The 15415-nt window shown below is 45.0% G+C and overlaps 1 protein-coding gene across 1 annotated transcript in view; it reads right to left on the bottom strand.

Annotated features, from left to right (window-relative positions):
- Positions 1–896: 896 nt before the first annotated feature.
- The window catches only part of PRSS38 (serine protease 38), a 29894-nt gene continuing 15375 nt past the window's right edge, over positions 897–15415 (bottom strand). The window contains exons 4-5 of the mRNA XM_030812763.1: positions 1493–1635; positions 897–1151 (exon numbers count right to left, since the gene is read on the bottom strand). Coding sequence (XP_030668623.1) covers positions 897–1151; positions 1493–1635 — 398 coding nt within the window. The remainder of the gene's footprint in view (positions 1152–1492; positions 1636–15415) is intronic.

Here is a 15415-nt window from a genome sequence, read left to right on the forward strand (position 1 = left end):
CTACTGGGGTTAGTTTTAGTAAACTTGTTTTCCTAAAAAGTGCTGCTTTTCATTTAAATTTATTTATATAGAGTTGTACACTCTCTCGTGTGGTTTCTTACCTTGTCTCAGTTGGTGGATCATTTTCACTTGTCATTTCTCATTTTGTGTATTTTTGTTCTCATGTCCTATCTTGGGTAGGTTAGTGACCTCCCCAACCCCTGTCCACTGTTTGATATTTTCCAAGGAGCAGACTTTTGAAATATGAGTTTTCGGTGCTTTTCTGACTTGGGGCTCCTTCATGCTTCTACCGTGTTTGTTCCTTGCTTGTGTCTACTTTCAGCTCAGGTTACCCCCGCAACACACTTTTTTTTTTTTTTCCATTGGCTGTTTAAATGTCTGCAGCTGTTTTATATGTACAGGTGAAGGCACGTAAGCAATGACCTTTCCCTGGGCCTGGGCTTTGACCTCATCCCACAGATTCAGAGGAGTGTGTCTGTGTCATCGCCGCTCTGTTTCTGGAAAGAGCTGATTCGGCCTGTGCTTCTCCTTTCCTGAGAGCCTCAGGAAGGGTGATAGTCCCTCCTTTCTGTGCATGGAAGAGGACAACGACTCCGGCAGGGGAAGAAGGAGCCACACCGGTGATCTCAGAGGCTTGCTTTGTAAATATTTAATGATCTCATCAAATCTCAGGTGCACTCTGCCCAAGCTGGGTTCTCCCTGGCCAGACCCTCTCCGCCTTCCCTTTTTTCTTTTGTACACTTGCTCATCAACTCCTGGACTCAGCATCCACCCCCGGGATAGGTGGCCCTTGCCTGCTTCAGAGAGACCAGGACAGGAGATGCTTAGGGGTCTGGAGGCAGCTGGGCTGGGGCAGGGTGTGCAGCCGTGAGAATGCTAGAGTGGGTATCCTGACCTCACAGCACTGACCAGCCAGCCAGCATGGCCACAAGGATGCTGAGAGTGGCCCCCAGAGCTGGAGAGAGAGCAGGGGCTGGCTGAGCAGGAGTGGGCGTGATTTCTATGTTATAACATATCCATTTTGAGAAATAGGAAACACTGGCATACACTCCAGGGTACAGAGGGTTGGAGCAGCCTCGGCCCCAGCTCACAATTCCAATCTGCAACCAGCTGCGGTTGAATTCACAGACAAGTGGGCCCCCGGAGTCGCCCTAGAAAGGAAGAGAGAGTTTTTTGTGAACTGGGAGTCCCAGGCCTGCCGCCTCCTGCACCTGTCCCCCAGGGTGCAAGGGGGTGGCTGTGCAGACCCTGCTGGAAGGGGCCAGTGCCCCCCTCTCACCCAGCCTCTCTACTGGCTGCAACACAGCCCAGAGCTGCAGGAGAGGCCTGCTGTGGGCATGTGGCGTTCACACATTGTCATACATCGCCCTGCTCAGCTCGGGGCACGGCTGCGGGGCTCCCGCTAGTCAGTGGGAGGCCAGAGTGGGGTTCCCTGGGGTCCACAGGCACAGGGCACCTGTGACCTCTGTCTCATGGACCAGGAGGGGCACACCTCACACACGGTCTTAACGTTCAGGATGTCCCCAGCACACAGCATGTCAGGCATGATGTAGGACATGTGTCCGTAGAGCAGGCGGCACCAGGGCTCCGGGATCAGCGGGAGCTGCACCTCCTGCAGCTCGTCTGAGGTCTCACCTGTGGGAGGAGGGCTCCCGTGAAGGGGCAGCACCTGCCTCGGGTGGGGTGGGGGGATCCCTGCCCCACAGTGGACACCAAGGGGACAGCCCATGGAGAGGGGCCCCACTACACGTAGGAAGGAGCCCTGATGACACATAGGGAGGAGTCCCACCACACATAGGGAAGAGTCCTGACCACACATACGGAGGAGCCCCACTGCACATGGTGAGGAGTCCCACCACACACAGGGAGGAGCCCTGACCCTACATAGGGAGGAGCCCTGACCATACATAGGGAAGAGCCCCACTACACATAGGGAGGAGTCCTGACCACACATAGGGAGGAGCCCCACTGCACATGGTGAGGAGTCCCACCATACACAGGGGGGAGCCCTGAACACTGGGAGGAGCTCCACCAAATGAGGAGGAGCCCTCACCACACATAGGGAGGAGCTCCATCACACAGCGAGGAGTCCTGACCACACATAGGGAGGAGTACTGACCACACATAGGGAAGAGTCCTGACCACACATAGGGAAGAGCCCCACTACACATAGGGAGGAGTTTTGACCACACATAGGGAGGAGCTCCACCATACATAGGGAGGAGCCCCACCACACAGGTAGGAGTCCTGACCACACATAGGGAGGAGTCTCACCACACATAGAGAGGAACCCTGACCACTCACAGGAAGGAGCCCCACCACACGTAGGGAGAAGCTTTGCCCACTCACAGGGAGAAAACCTCACTACTCATGGAGGGTAGGGGAGGAATCCTTAACCACAGACAGGGAGTAACCCCAATGACCCATGAATGAAGTCCTGACCACAGATGGGGAGGAGCCCAGGTCTCACTGGGGAGGATCCCCACCACATATTGAAGGAACACTAACCCTAAGCCTAACCGCTAGCCCTAACCCCAATCCTGTGTTTGGTTTCCTGAATATTTCTATCAAAAAAGAAACAAGTATAAAAGTTAAAACAAAAGATGTCAGACAGAGTAAGAGAGTGTTCCATGAAGGGTCAAATCAGGACAGAACAGTCTGGGGAGTAACACAGAGGTTTTTGTGTTTGTTTTGTTGTTGTCGTTACTGTTGTTTTGAGACAGGGTCTCACTCTGTTGCCCAGGCTGGAGTGCAGTGGTACAATCTTGGCTCACTGCAACCTCCACCTCCCAAGTAGCTGGGATTACAGGTGCGCACCACCACACCTGGCTAATTTTTATATTTTTAGTAGAGATAGGGTTTCACCTTGTTGGCCAGGCTGGTCTTGAACTCCTGACCTCAGGTGATCCACCTGCCTCGGCCTCCCAAAGTGCTGGGATTGCAGGCCTGAGCCACTGTGCTTGGTTGGTTTTTTGTTTGTTTGATATATATTTTTTTAGACGGAGTTTCACTCTTATTGCCCAGGCTGGAGTGCAATGCAATGGTGTGATCTTGGCTCACTGCAACCTCCGCCTCCCAGGTTCAAGCGATTCTCCTGCCTCAGACTCCCGAGTTGCTGGGATTACAGGCATGTGCCACCACACCCGGCTAATTTTGTATTTTTAGTAGAGATGGGGTTTCTCCATGTTGGTCAGGCTGGTCTCGAACTCCCGACCTCAGGTGATTCGCCCATCTCAGCCTCCCAAAGTGCTGGGATTACAAGCGTGAGCCACCACGCCTGGCTGGTTTTTGTGTGTGTGTGTGTGTGTGTGTGTGTATGTGTGTTCAAAGATTTGTTGGGTGTGGCAGAATGGGAGAAGAAGGAAAATGAAAGAGGAAATATGTGTTGTTGTGGAATTGGATATCATGTAATATCATCTAAGTGACCCAAATAAATATGAGGGCTACTTTTCAGTTACATTTGGTTTCCTGGCCTTGACTGGGGCACCATAAACCAAGTCTTGCAGGCTGCGGCTCACTTATGCATCCTGGAGCCCTGTGCTACATTATGTATGGATGGCTTTTTTACTAATTCTGCCAAGAGAAGGCTACACATGTCTCATAGAAAGGGCAAGGCTATTCCTAGTGTCCGTCTCAGGGTGTTGGGAAAATACAAAGGCCCGTCCTCATTAGAGACGGTGAAGTCTACTGCTCCTTTGATCAAGGTTGGAGCTTTCCAATCTGTGGGCTGTTGTTCCTGAGGGCAACGGATTCTCTGCAAAGGCCTGGGAATCCATGGATATACTTACTATGACTTGTCTGTTAAAGATGCATGGTAAGAAGTTCCCTCAGAGACCCGGCATGGTGGCTCACACCTGTAATCCCAGCACTTTGGGAGGCCGAAGCGGGTGGATCACCTGAGGCTGGGAGTTCGAGACCACCCTGACCAATATGGAGAAACCCTGTCTCTACTAAAAATACAAAATTAGTCAGGTGTGATACCACATGCCTGTAATCCCAGCTACTCATGAGGCTGAGGCAGGAGAATCGCTAGAACCCGGGAGGCGGAGGTTGCGGTGAGCCGGAGATCACGCCATTGCACTCCAGCCTGAGCAACAAGAGTGAAACTCCATCTCAAAAAAAAAAAAAAAAAAGAAGTTCCCTCAGAAGAGGAGAGGTGGAAGGCTAGATGGGGCAGGGCCATTATTGTCAATGCTCTAGTTTCCCTGTTGGATTGGTGTACATATTATTATAAGCAAGCAAACACTGAAAAAGCACCATGCAGGAACCAATGTAGAGTAAATTTTTTTTTGATCTGAGAATTAGAATGAATCCAATTCTGTGCCCCAAACAAACAGAGATAGACAGACACCAGACATATGAAATGGCATTCAGTGTCTAAGAAGGGAGAGAGGGTGGAGCTGAATTTGGGAAAGCTTTCCTGGAATGAGAGTACCTTGAAGCATGGATATGACTTGGGCCTACAGATCATAGATGGACCTGCAGGCACCACTCGCCTGCCCTGCTGCTGTAGTTGGGCATGTTAACATTCAACTCCAAATGTTCGAGGTGGGCCTGATGGGAGGCATTTTGGTCCTGGGGGGCACATCCCTCACGAATAGATTAGTGCTGTGGAGGTGGGGGGAGTGAGTTCTCATTCTATTAGCTTCCAACAGAGAGCTGGTTGTTAAAAGGAGCCTGGGAACTCCCCTCCCCTCTGGCCATGTGGTCCCTTCCCCTTCCCCGTGAGTGGAAGCAGCCTGAGGCCCTGAAGCAGATGCCAGCACCATGCTTCCTGTACAGCCCACAGAACCCTGAGCCAAACAAACCTCTTTTCTAGAAACTACCCAGCCTCAGGTATTCCTTTACAGCAACACAAATGGACTAAGACAACTGCCTGCCCACATGCCCTGGCAGAGAGGAGGAGGATGCACACATTTGTGAGATGGAGCTGGAGATTGAGGGCTGTTACTGGGAGGTGGGTGGTCCTGGTTTTGGGTGAACTGAATTTGGGCATCGGGTCAACCCTTTCCTGGTTGTGGTTAAAAATGAAAGACTAGTGAAAAATGTGGTCAAGGATTACTGGATTTAAAGCAGCATTCATGCCAATATAATGTATAGAAGAAAAATACAGAACAAAAGTATAAGGGGTTAAAGAAGAAAATGGAGTTACACTATTTAAAGTGTTTGTACTGCTGAGTAGTAAAATACAAGTTCAGGGAAAATGAACTGCACTAGTGGGTCCCCTTCCCCGCCTTTCCCACATGGGTGCCCTCTGCCATATGTCTTGCGTTTCCTCTCATCAAGGTGCGGTGTCACATTTCACCAGTCCTTGGATCTGAATTTTGCCACGGACATGGTTTGGTCAATGGGATTTAAGCAGGGGCTTGGAAAAGTGCTTGTTTCTCACTGTCTTGAATCTTCACCACTGCTGAGGGGTGCAGCCAGGCCAGCCTGCTGGATGGAGACAGTTGCATGGGGCAGAGTCCGGCCCCCCAGCTCAGGCTATGCCAGGCCAGCCAGCAGCCCGACGGGAGAAGCTCAGCCCAACCAGAAGAACCCACAGGTTACATCACTGACCCACAACTGCCTGAGCTCAGTAAAGGCCCATTGCTGGGTGAACCAGGACTGCTCACTCTTTATAATGCAGCATTCTTGTGGCAATAGATAAAATGATACACAAATGGTATCTAGGAATTAGAGGCTTCTCTAAAATACCAAAAACGTGGTCTTGGTTTTGGAAGCTGGTGGCTAGCAGCACTCACAGTAGAATCTGGAAAAATGAAGGGAAAACTGATATAGGAGGTTGGGAAGATGGTGGCTTGGGGGATGAAGTGGCACAAACTGTTGCTGATGGAGACATGGAAGGTACAAAATATGTTTGATGAACTTGAGAGACTTTGCAAGGTGACTTCCAGGCTGAATGATGAAAGCCAAGTGGCTGGTTCTAGCTGAGGATAAGGCACTACAGAAAAGAGAGGAACTCGAAAGAGAAGATGCCAATTTTCAAACAACTGTAGAGGACACACAATGAAGAAGGGGCGAGAAAACAAAGAGTAGACACTGTAGGCTCTGCAGGCCATCTCAGCTCTGCAGCCGCTGCTCCACTCTCCTGTTGTGGAATGGAAACAGCCAGAGACAATATGTAAATAAACGGGCATGTATATGCTGGAAGAAAAATGTAGGGACACTGAATTTTGAGTTTTAAATAATTTTCATGTTTTATGAAATATTCCTCTTTTGGGTTTTTTTTTCCCCCAACCATTTAAAAGTGTAGGCTGGGTACACTGGCTCACCTGTAACCCCAGCATTTTGGGAGACTGAAGCAGGAGGATCGCTTGAGCCCAGGAGTTCGAGACCAGCCTGGGCAACATAGTGAGATCCCCATCTCTACAAAAAATATAAAAATTAGCCAGGTGTGGTGGCACATGCCTATAGTCCCAGCTACTCAGGAGGCTGAAGTGGGAGGATTGCTTGAGCCTGGGAGTTTGAGGCTGCAGTGAGCTATGATCACCGCACTGCACTCTAGCCTAAGACCGTGTCTCAAAATATAAAATAAGATTTTAAAAACAAAAGTGTAAAAACCATCCTAAGCTCACAGACAACACGGAACCAAGCAATGGAGTGGATCTGACTCCTCATCTGTAGTTTACTGACCCCTGTAAGACAGGGGCTGAGGTTTTCTGGGTTGGAAAATTAAACTGCGTCTGTTCACAAGTCTTTCTAGCTAGCAAAATATTCTCAAGATAAAGCCGAGGGGCAAAGAGAAAATCAAGCAAGACATGGCTCGGAATAAAGATCTGCTGAGGGTGTGGCTGTTGGCACCTGTGCTAAGTCCTGGGAAGAATTAAGAAAGTGCCTGGTAGGCATCCTCTGCTGGATGTCAGTGACTCTAAGTACCCTCAGGGTGCTGTTCCTCAACAGTCTAACACACCCAAAAAGGCGGCGATGACATTTAGGAAGTGTTACCTCAGAAAGAGTGGTGGCACATCGAGGATGTCAGGAGAAGACATAGGAATCTGAGATCTGCACTTGTAAAACTGTCACCAGTCTGAACTACAAGATGTTCACAGTCTCAAAAGGCCACTAAGCCCTCAGGAAAGTCTGAGAAAGTTGCTCAAATGCAATACATATTAAAGACCTTTTAAAATTTTATTTTTCAGTTACACACCTTTTTTTTTTCCTGAGACAGGGTCCTGCTCTGGTTACATACCTCTTTTTTCTTTGAGACAGGGTCTTGCTCTGTTACAGGCTGGAGTGCAGTGGTGTGATTATGGCTCACTGCAGCCTGGACCTCCTGAGCTCAAACCATCCTCCTGCCTCAGCCTCCCAAGTAGCTGGGACTACAGGTATGCACCTCCATGCCTGGCTAATCATTTTATTCTATTTCCTTTTTTGTAGGGATGGGGTCTCACTATGTTGTCCAGACTGGTCTCAAACTCCTGGCCTCAAGCAATCCTCCTACCTCAGCCTCACAAAGTGCTGGGATTACAGGCTTGAACCACTGCACCTGGCTCAGTTGCATACATTTAAACAGGGATGTGTTTTATTAAAGCATTCAGGCAACACTGACTTCCTTAGGGCTGGCAGGAAAGAAGCATAAAAATGCAAAACATTGTTGGCTGAACCTGATTGTATCCACGTTACCTCGCATGGACCAATTTGTGCTGCCAGAACACTTATTCCTTGGCATTAAAATGGAGCAGTAGAGCCAGACATGGTGGCTCATGCCTGTAATCCCAGCACTTTGGGAGGCCAAGGCAGGTGGATCACTTGAGCCCAGGAGTTCGAGACCTGGGCCTGGGCAACATAGTAAGGCCCTAGCTCAATTTTTAAAAATAAAATAAAGAATTTTATTTGAAAAAAGAAATACAGATATTGCATGTATTTACAATTATCATAGGCACACAAATTGGTGACATACTACAAAGAAATAGGAGTTTTCACATTATAATGGCCAAAACATCCATCTAACTTGCTCAAAGCAAACAAAACTTAAAGCTGAGTATGTAAGTCCTGTAGCTTAAGACATCCTGACATCATGACAAATAGACAGAATGAACATTTTTCAAAGCCTGCTTAAGGAGTAGCCAAGGAGACGAACGCAGAAGAAAGGATGTCTCAGGGAACTAGACCAAGAGCCATGGAAAACAATGGATCATTCGAAACCTTAGCAGGCATTTTGTAGAAATGAGGGGGCTGACTCCAAACACAAGTGGAAATGCAAAGGGTCCAGAGTGCCCGTGCTAGCCCTGACTACTAGACTACAACGCTCATCTGCAGCGGCGGTGCTCAGGAGAGGGCAATGGACAGCACCACAAGCCCGGCGGGGGCCACGCATGGAATCACAGCAGGCGTGACACCGCCACCAGCTGGCTCAAACTTGGCCTTTTCCTCACACCGTATGCAAAAATTAATTTCAGATGGATCTTATGCCTAAATATAAAAGTTAAATTCAAAACGCTTCTAGAATAAATGTTGAAAATTATCTTTGTAAACTTACAATAGGCAAATCTTTATAAACAGAATATAAAAGACCCTATGTGTGAAACCAAAATATTAATATAAAAATAAATTGGACTTCATCAAAATCAAAAACTTTTTCCCATCAAAAGACACTACTAAGAAAATTAAAAGCTGGCCAGGTGCAATGGCTCACGACTGTCATCCCAACACCTTGGGAGGCTGAGGTAGGAGGAACGCTTGAGGCCAGAAGTTTGAAACCAGTCTGGGAAACAGAGCAAGACCCCATCTCTAAAAAAGAAAAAGTAAACAAAAAAAGAAAATTACAAACCAAGCCACAGTCTGGTAGAAAATATTTGCAATACACGTTGAAGTACATGTATCCAGAATATATAAAGAGCTCCTACAAGTCAGCAAACCTCAAGAAGAGGCTGTGACACATGATTAGCGTAACTGAAATGAAAAAGATGGCACTACCAAGTATCGGCAAAGAGGTGCAGCAACTAGCGCTCTCCTACATTGCTCATGGGATTGAAAAATGGCATGACCACTTTAGAAACATATTTCGCAGTTTCCGATAAAGTTGAATTTATCCCTACACCACAGCCAACAGATTCTACCAAGCATAGACCCCAGACAAACAAGTACCTATATTCCCCAAAAGACTTGCACAGTGGTATCTGTTGCAGATTTGTTCACATGACCTAAACACTGATGGCAACCCAGACGTCTATTAGCAGGACTATGGAGAGAAGAAACTTTGCCGCGTGCAAACACTGAAAGAAGACACAACAGGAAAAGAAGGATGAGCAGCTGATATGGAAACAACATGAATGAATCTCAAAAACAGTAGTCAGCGAGAAAAGCTGGGCACAGAGGAATCCATGCTGTGTGATTTCATTAACGAAGTTTAAGAACAGGAAAAACTGGCCGGGCACGGTGGCTCACGCCTGTAATCCCAGCACTTTGGGAGGCCGAGGCGGGCGGATCACGACGTCAGGAGATCGAGACCATCTTGGCTAACACGGTGAGACCCCGTCTCTACTAAAAATACAAAAAAAAATTAGCCGGGCGCGGTGGCGGGCGCCTGTAATCCCAGGAGGCTGAGGCAGGAGAATGGCGTGAACCCTGGAGGCGGAGCTTGCAGTGAGCCGAGGTAGCGCCACTGCACTCCGGCCTGGGTGAAAGAGCGAGACTCCTTCTCAAAAAAAAAAAAAAAAAAAAAAAAAGAACAGGAAAAACTACTAAATGATGACAAAATTCAGAATAGTGGTTACCTTGGCAAGGCGGATTTGTCACCTGGGGATACTGGAAGTTTTCTCTAGCGAGGAAATGTCCTTTATCTTGGAGGGTGGTGATGGTGATGCAACAGGACTATTCATGTGTAAAAACTATCCAGGCATGGTGGCGCATGCCTGTAGTCCCAGCTCCTCTGAAGGCTGAGGCAGGAGGATCATTTGAGCCCAAGAGTTAGAGGCGGCAGTGAACTATGACTGTGCCACTGCACTCCAGCCTGGGTGACAGAGCAAGACCCTGCCACTAAAAGAATAAAATAAGATTAAATAAATATATAAATAAAATGTTTGTCTACACTGAAATATTTATGGATGAAATGTAGTGTCTGGAATTTGCTTTAAAAATTCATTGTAACTCCAATGTTACAGGAAATGAAATTTTAAAAAATGGAAAAAGAATATGTTAAAATAATTGAGCTGTATACTTAATATTTGTGGATTTTAGAGTTTGTAAACGATGTCTCAAATAAAAATGTAGAGTATAAAATAAAGGCATTCTCACATGAAAGATAAGAGTTTCCAATGAAAATTCTGTTATGGAAGCTTTTAATAAAAACTTTTTTGGCTTGGTGTGGTGGCTCACACCTGTAATCCCAGCACTTTGAGAAGCGGGAGGATCCCTTGAGGCCAGTCCGGGCAGTAAAATGAGACCCCCATCTCTACAAAAAATAAAGAAAATTACCTGGGTGTGGTGGTGCGTGCCTGTGGTCCCAGCTACTCAGGAGGCTGAGGAAGAAGGATCACTAGAGCCCAGGAGGTTGGGGCTGCAATAAGCTGTGTTCATATTACTGCACTTCAGTCTGGGCAACAGAGCAAGACTTTGTCTCGAAAAAAAAAAAAAAGGTAAAAAACAAACAAAAACAAAAAAACCCCTCTTTTATAACCAGAGTCTTGCTATGTTGCCCAGGCTTGTCTCAAACTCCTGGCCTTAAGCTATTCTCCTGCCACGGACTCCCAAAGTGCTAGGATTGCAGGCATGAGCCACCACACCTGGACAGCACTTTTTAAAAATCAAGGCAAAATTTACATTACATAAAATTAAGCATTTTAAAGCAGACAGTTCAGTGGCATTTAGTACATTCACAATGCCATATAACCATTAACACCATCTAATTCCAAAACATTTTCATCAAGCCAAAAGTCACCCCAGACCCTGTCCTTGGTAGCCACCAATCTGTATTCCATCTGTATTATTTGCCTGTTCCAGATATTTCTTATACATTGAATCGCACAATATAGGACTTTTAGTGTCTGGCTTTTTCACTTAGCATTGTGTTTGTGAGGCTCGACAGTGTTGTAGCACGTATTCCATTTTATGGTTGAAATACTTTTCCATCCTATGTTTATGCCCCAGTTTGTTTCATTTTCCCACTGTGGAACATGTGGGCTGTTTCCACCTTTTGGCTACTGTGAATAGTTCTGCTATGAACACACATGTACACGTACTTGTTTGAACACTAGCTTTCAATCCTTTGAGTACATACCTAGCAGTGGAGTTGTTATGCATGGTAATTGGGCCATAGGTTAATTCTATGTTTAACTTTTTTTTTTAAAGTTGAGGTCTTGCTATGTTGCCCAGGCTGATCTCAAACTCCTGGGCTCAAGCAATCCTCCTGCCTTGGCCTCCCAAGGTGCCGGGATTAAAGATGAGCAGTGCACTTGGCCTGTTTAACTTTTTGAGGAACTTCTAAACTGTTTCTGCAGGGAGTATGTCATTTTAAATTCCCACCAGCAATGAACAAGGGCTCTGCTTTCTCCACGCCCTTGCCAGTACCTGTTTTCCATTTGTTTGATTACAGCCATTTTAGCAAGGGATGAATGGACGCTGAGGTTCTGACTTGTGTTTCCTAATGACTAATGACGTGGAGCATCCTTGCATGGGCTTGTGGACCATTTACATGTTATTTTTGGAGAAATGTCAGTTCAAGTCTTCTGCCCATTTTTAAATTGGGTTGCTTGTCTTTTTGTTGAGTTGTAGGAGTTCTTTATATATTCTGGATACTAGGCTTTTATCAATTCATAATTTGAAAGTATTTTCTTCCATTCTTATCAGTTTCTTGGTATTGTCTTTGATATACAAAAGTTTTTAATTTCAATGAAGCCCAATTTATCAATTCTTTTTTTAGACAATTTAGGTCTGTTACCTAGGCTGGAGTGCAGTCTTGGCTCACTGCAGCCTTGACCCGCTGAGCTCAGATAATCCTCCCACCACAGCCTCCTGAGTAGCTGGCACTACAGGCACTCGCCACCATGCCCAGCTAATTTTTTTTTTTTTTGAGACAGAGTCTTGCTCTGTTGCCCAGGCTGGAGTGCAGTGGTGCAATCTCGGCCCACTGCAACCTCTGCCTCCCGGATTCAAACGATTCTCCTGCCTCAGCCACCTGAGTACCTGGGATTACAGGTGCACACCACCACGCCCAGCTAATTTTTGTATTTTTTGTAGAGACTGAGTTTCACCATGTTGCCCTGGCTGGTCTCAAACTCCTAGGCTCAAGTAATCCACCCGCCTTGGCCTCCGAAACTGTTGGGATTATACACATGAGCCGCTACACCTGGCCAATTTATTTTGATGCTCATGTTTTTGTTGTATCTAAGAACCCATTGCCAAGTCCAAGGTCGTGATTTCTTGACCTATGTTTCTGTATTTGTTTCCTAGGGCTGCTGTCACAAAGTACCTCAAACTGGGCAGTTTCAAATGACAAAAAGTTTTTCTCTCACAGCTCTGCAGACCAGAAGTCTGACATTAAGGTGTCAGAAGGGCCAGGCTCCCTCTCAGGAGTCTCAGGGAGGATCCTTCTTTTCCTCTTCCTAGCTTCTTGCAGTTGCCAGAAATCCTTGGCATTCCATGGCTGGCAGGTGCATGGCTCCAGTCTCTGCCTCTGTCATCACATGCACACTCAATGTCTGTGTCCCTTCTCCTTTTCCTATATGTACATCAGTCATATTGGATAAGGTCCCACCCTAACATCCTCATCTTAACTTGATTACATCTGCAAATAGCCTATTTCTAAAATGTCCCATTTATGACTACTGGGGGTGTCAATGTCAACATATCTTTTGGGGGACATAATTCAACCAACAACAGTTTTATTCTAAAATTTTATACTTTGAGTTGATGTACTTAGTCTTCAATAACTTCTGTGGTAAATTTTGTATGTGGTATGAAGTAAGGGTCCAACTTCATTCTTTTGTATGTGGTATGAAGTAAGGGTCCAACTTCATTCTTTTGTATGTGAATGTCTAGTACAATTTGTTGAACAGACTGTTCCTTCCCCATGGAATGGACTTGGCACCTTCGTTGAAAATGAACGGGCCAGTGATTCTGGACTCTCAATTCTATTCCATTGGTCTATATATCTCTCCTTATGCCATAACCCATGATTTTGACTATTGCAGCTTCATGGTATATTTTGAAATCAGGAAGTATGAGTCCTTCAACGTTGCTTTTTTTTTTTTTGAGAAGGAGTCTTGCTCTTGTTGCCCAGGCTGGAGTGCAGTGGCACGATCTCGGCTCACTGCAACCTCTGCCTCCTTGGTTCAAGTGATTCTCCTGCCTCAACCTCCCAAGTAGCTGGGATTACAGGCGCCCACAACCACACCCGGCTAATTTTGTATTTTTAGTAGAGATGGCGTTTCACCATGTTGGCCAGGCTGGTTTCAAACTCCTGACCTCAGGTGATCTGCCCACCTCTGCCTCCCAAAGTGCTGGGATTACAGACATGAGCTACTGCACTCGGCCATGTTGTTCTTTTTTAAGATTGTTTTAGCTATTTGTGGCCTCTTCTAATTACATATAAATTTGAAGATTGGCTTTCTTATTTCTGCAAAAAGGGGCATTGGTATCTTGATAAGGACTGTGTTTGTAGATCACTTTGGGTAATATTGTCATCTTAACAATATTAAGTCTCCCAATCCATGAACATCAGCTGTCTTTGCATTTATTTAGGTTTTCAAAAATTTCTTTCTGTAACGTTCTATAGTTTTCAATGTAGTTTTGTAGTTTTCATCTCCTTGGATACATTTATCATAGGTATATTTTGGTTTGGGTGCTATTGCAGATGGAACAATTTTCTTAATTTCCTTTTTGAATTGTTCATTGAGGTTGCATAGAAGCACAATTTATTTTTTTGTGTGTTGATTTTGTACCCTGCCACTTGGCTGGATTTTAAAAATTATCCATAGTTTTATTTTGTTGTTACTGTGTGTTTGTTTTCAGGATTCATTGGGATTTTCTATATATATAAGATCATGTCTTCTGCAAGTAGAGATAGTTTTACTTCTGCTTTTCCAATTTGGATTTCTTTTATTTATTTTTCTCACCTAATTTGTCTGTCTAGAGCTTCTGGTATAATGTGGAATACCAGTGGTGAAAACAGGCATCTTGATTTTGTTCCTGATCTTGGAGGGAAAGCTTTCAGTATTTAACCATTGTTATATTTCACCAGAATTAAATCAGTATTAATCTGACTGGATTGTGATAAACAAAGCAAGCCCTACAACCACTGTTTAGAAAACATCTTTTGAAATATAGTCTAAAAAATCAAGGGAAGAATGAAAATGGCATACCAAAAGGCACTTTGTTAACATAAAAGAAGGCATGGAAAAATGAATACAGGAAAGAGAGTATATAGATATATAGAAAACATTTAGCAATATGGCAAATTTAAATCCACAAAATCAATAATTACATTCAAAGTGAAGATGGACTAAATACTTCAACCAAAAGGCAGAGATTTCCAGACCAGATAAAAAAGGAAGACCCAACTGCATGCCTTCTACCAAAAGATACACTTTGGATTCAGAGGCATATATAGATTGAAAGTGAAAAGATGAAAAAAGATATCCATGCAAACAGTAATTGTAAGAGAGTCTAAATGGCTAGATCAATATCAGACAAAACAGACTTTAAAACAAATGTAACTAGGGATAAAGAAAGACAGTTGATTAAATGATAAGATAATCAACACACCAAGTAGACATGATTATAAATATATATGCACCCAATCAGAGCCTGAAAATACATGAAGCAAAACCCGGCATAATTGAAAGGAGAAATAAACAATTCAGCAGTCATAGAGATTTTAGTATTCTAAATAACTGCTTTTTTCTTTTTCTTTCTTTCTTTCTTTTTTTTTTTTTTTTGAGATGGAGTCTCACTCTGTCACTCAGACTGGAGTGTAGTGGTGTAATCTTGGCTCACTGCAACCTCTGCCTCCCAGCTTCAAATGATTCTCCTGTCTCAGCCTCCCAAGTAGCTGGGACTACAGGTGCGTGCCACCACACCCAGCTAATTTTTTATATTTTTAGTAGAGATGGGGTTTCACCGTGTTAGCCAGGATGGTCTCAATCTCCTGACCTGGTGGAGTGCTGGGATTACAGGTGTGAGCCACTGTGCCCAGCCCAATAACTGCTTTCAAAAGACAGAAAACCAATAAGGATATGGAAGACTTAAAAACATTATCAGCCAACTTGACCTGTGACTTATAAAAATTTCCACACCAATGACAGCAAGACACATATTCTTTCCAAACACACACGGATCATCTCCCAGGACAGACCATATGCTAGGCCATAGTACATGTCTCCATAAGTTCAAAAAGTGTAAAATTATAGCAAGTATTTTTTTCTAAGCACAAGGGCATTAAAATTAACAATAGGAAGAAATTTTATTTGGAATT

This window comes from Nomascus leucogenys, chromosome 5 (assembly GCF_006542625.1).
Source record: "Nomascus leucogenys isolate Asia chromosome 5, Asia_NLE_v1, whole genome shotgun sequence".
NCBI lineage: Eukaryota > Metazoa > Chordata > Mammalia > Primates > Hylobatidae > Nomascus > Nomascus leucogenys.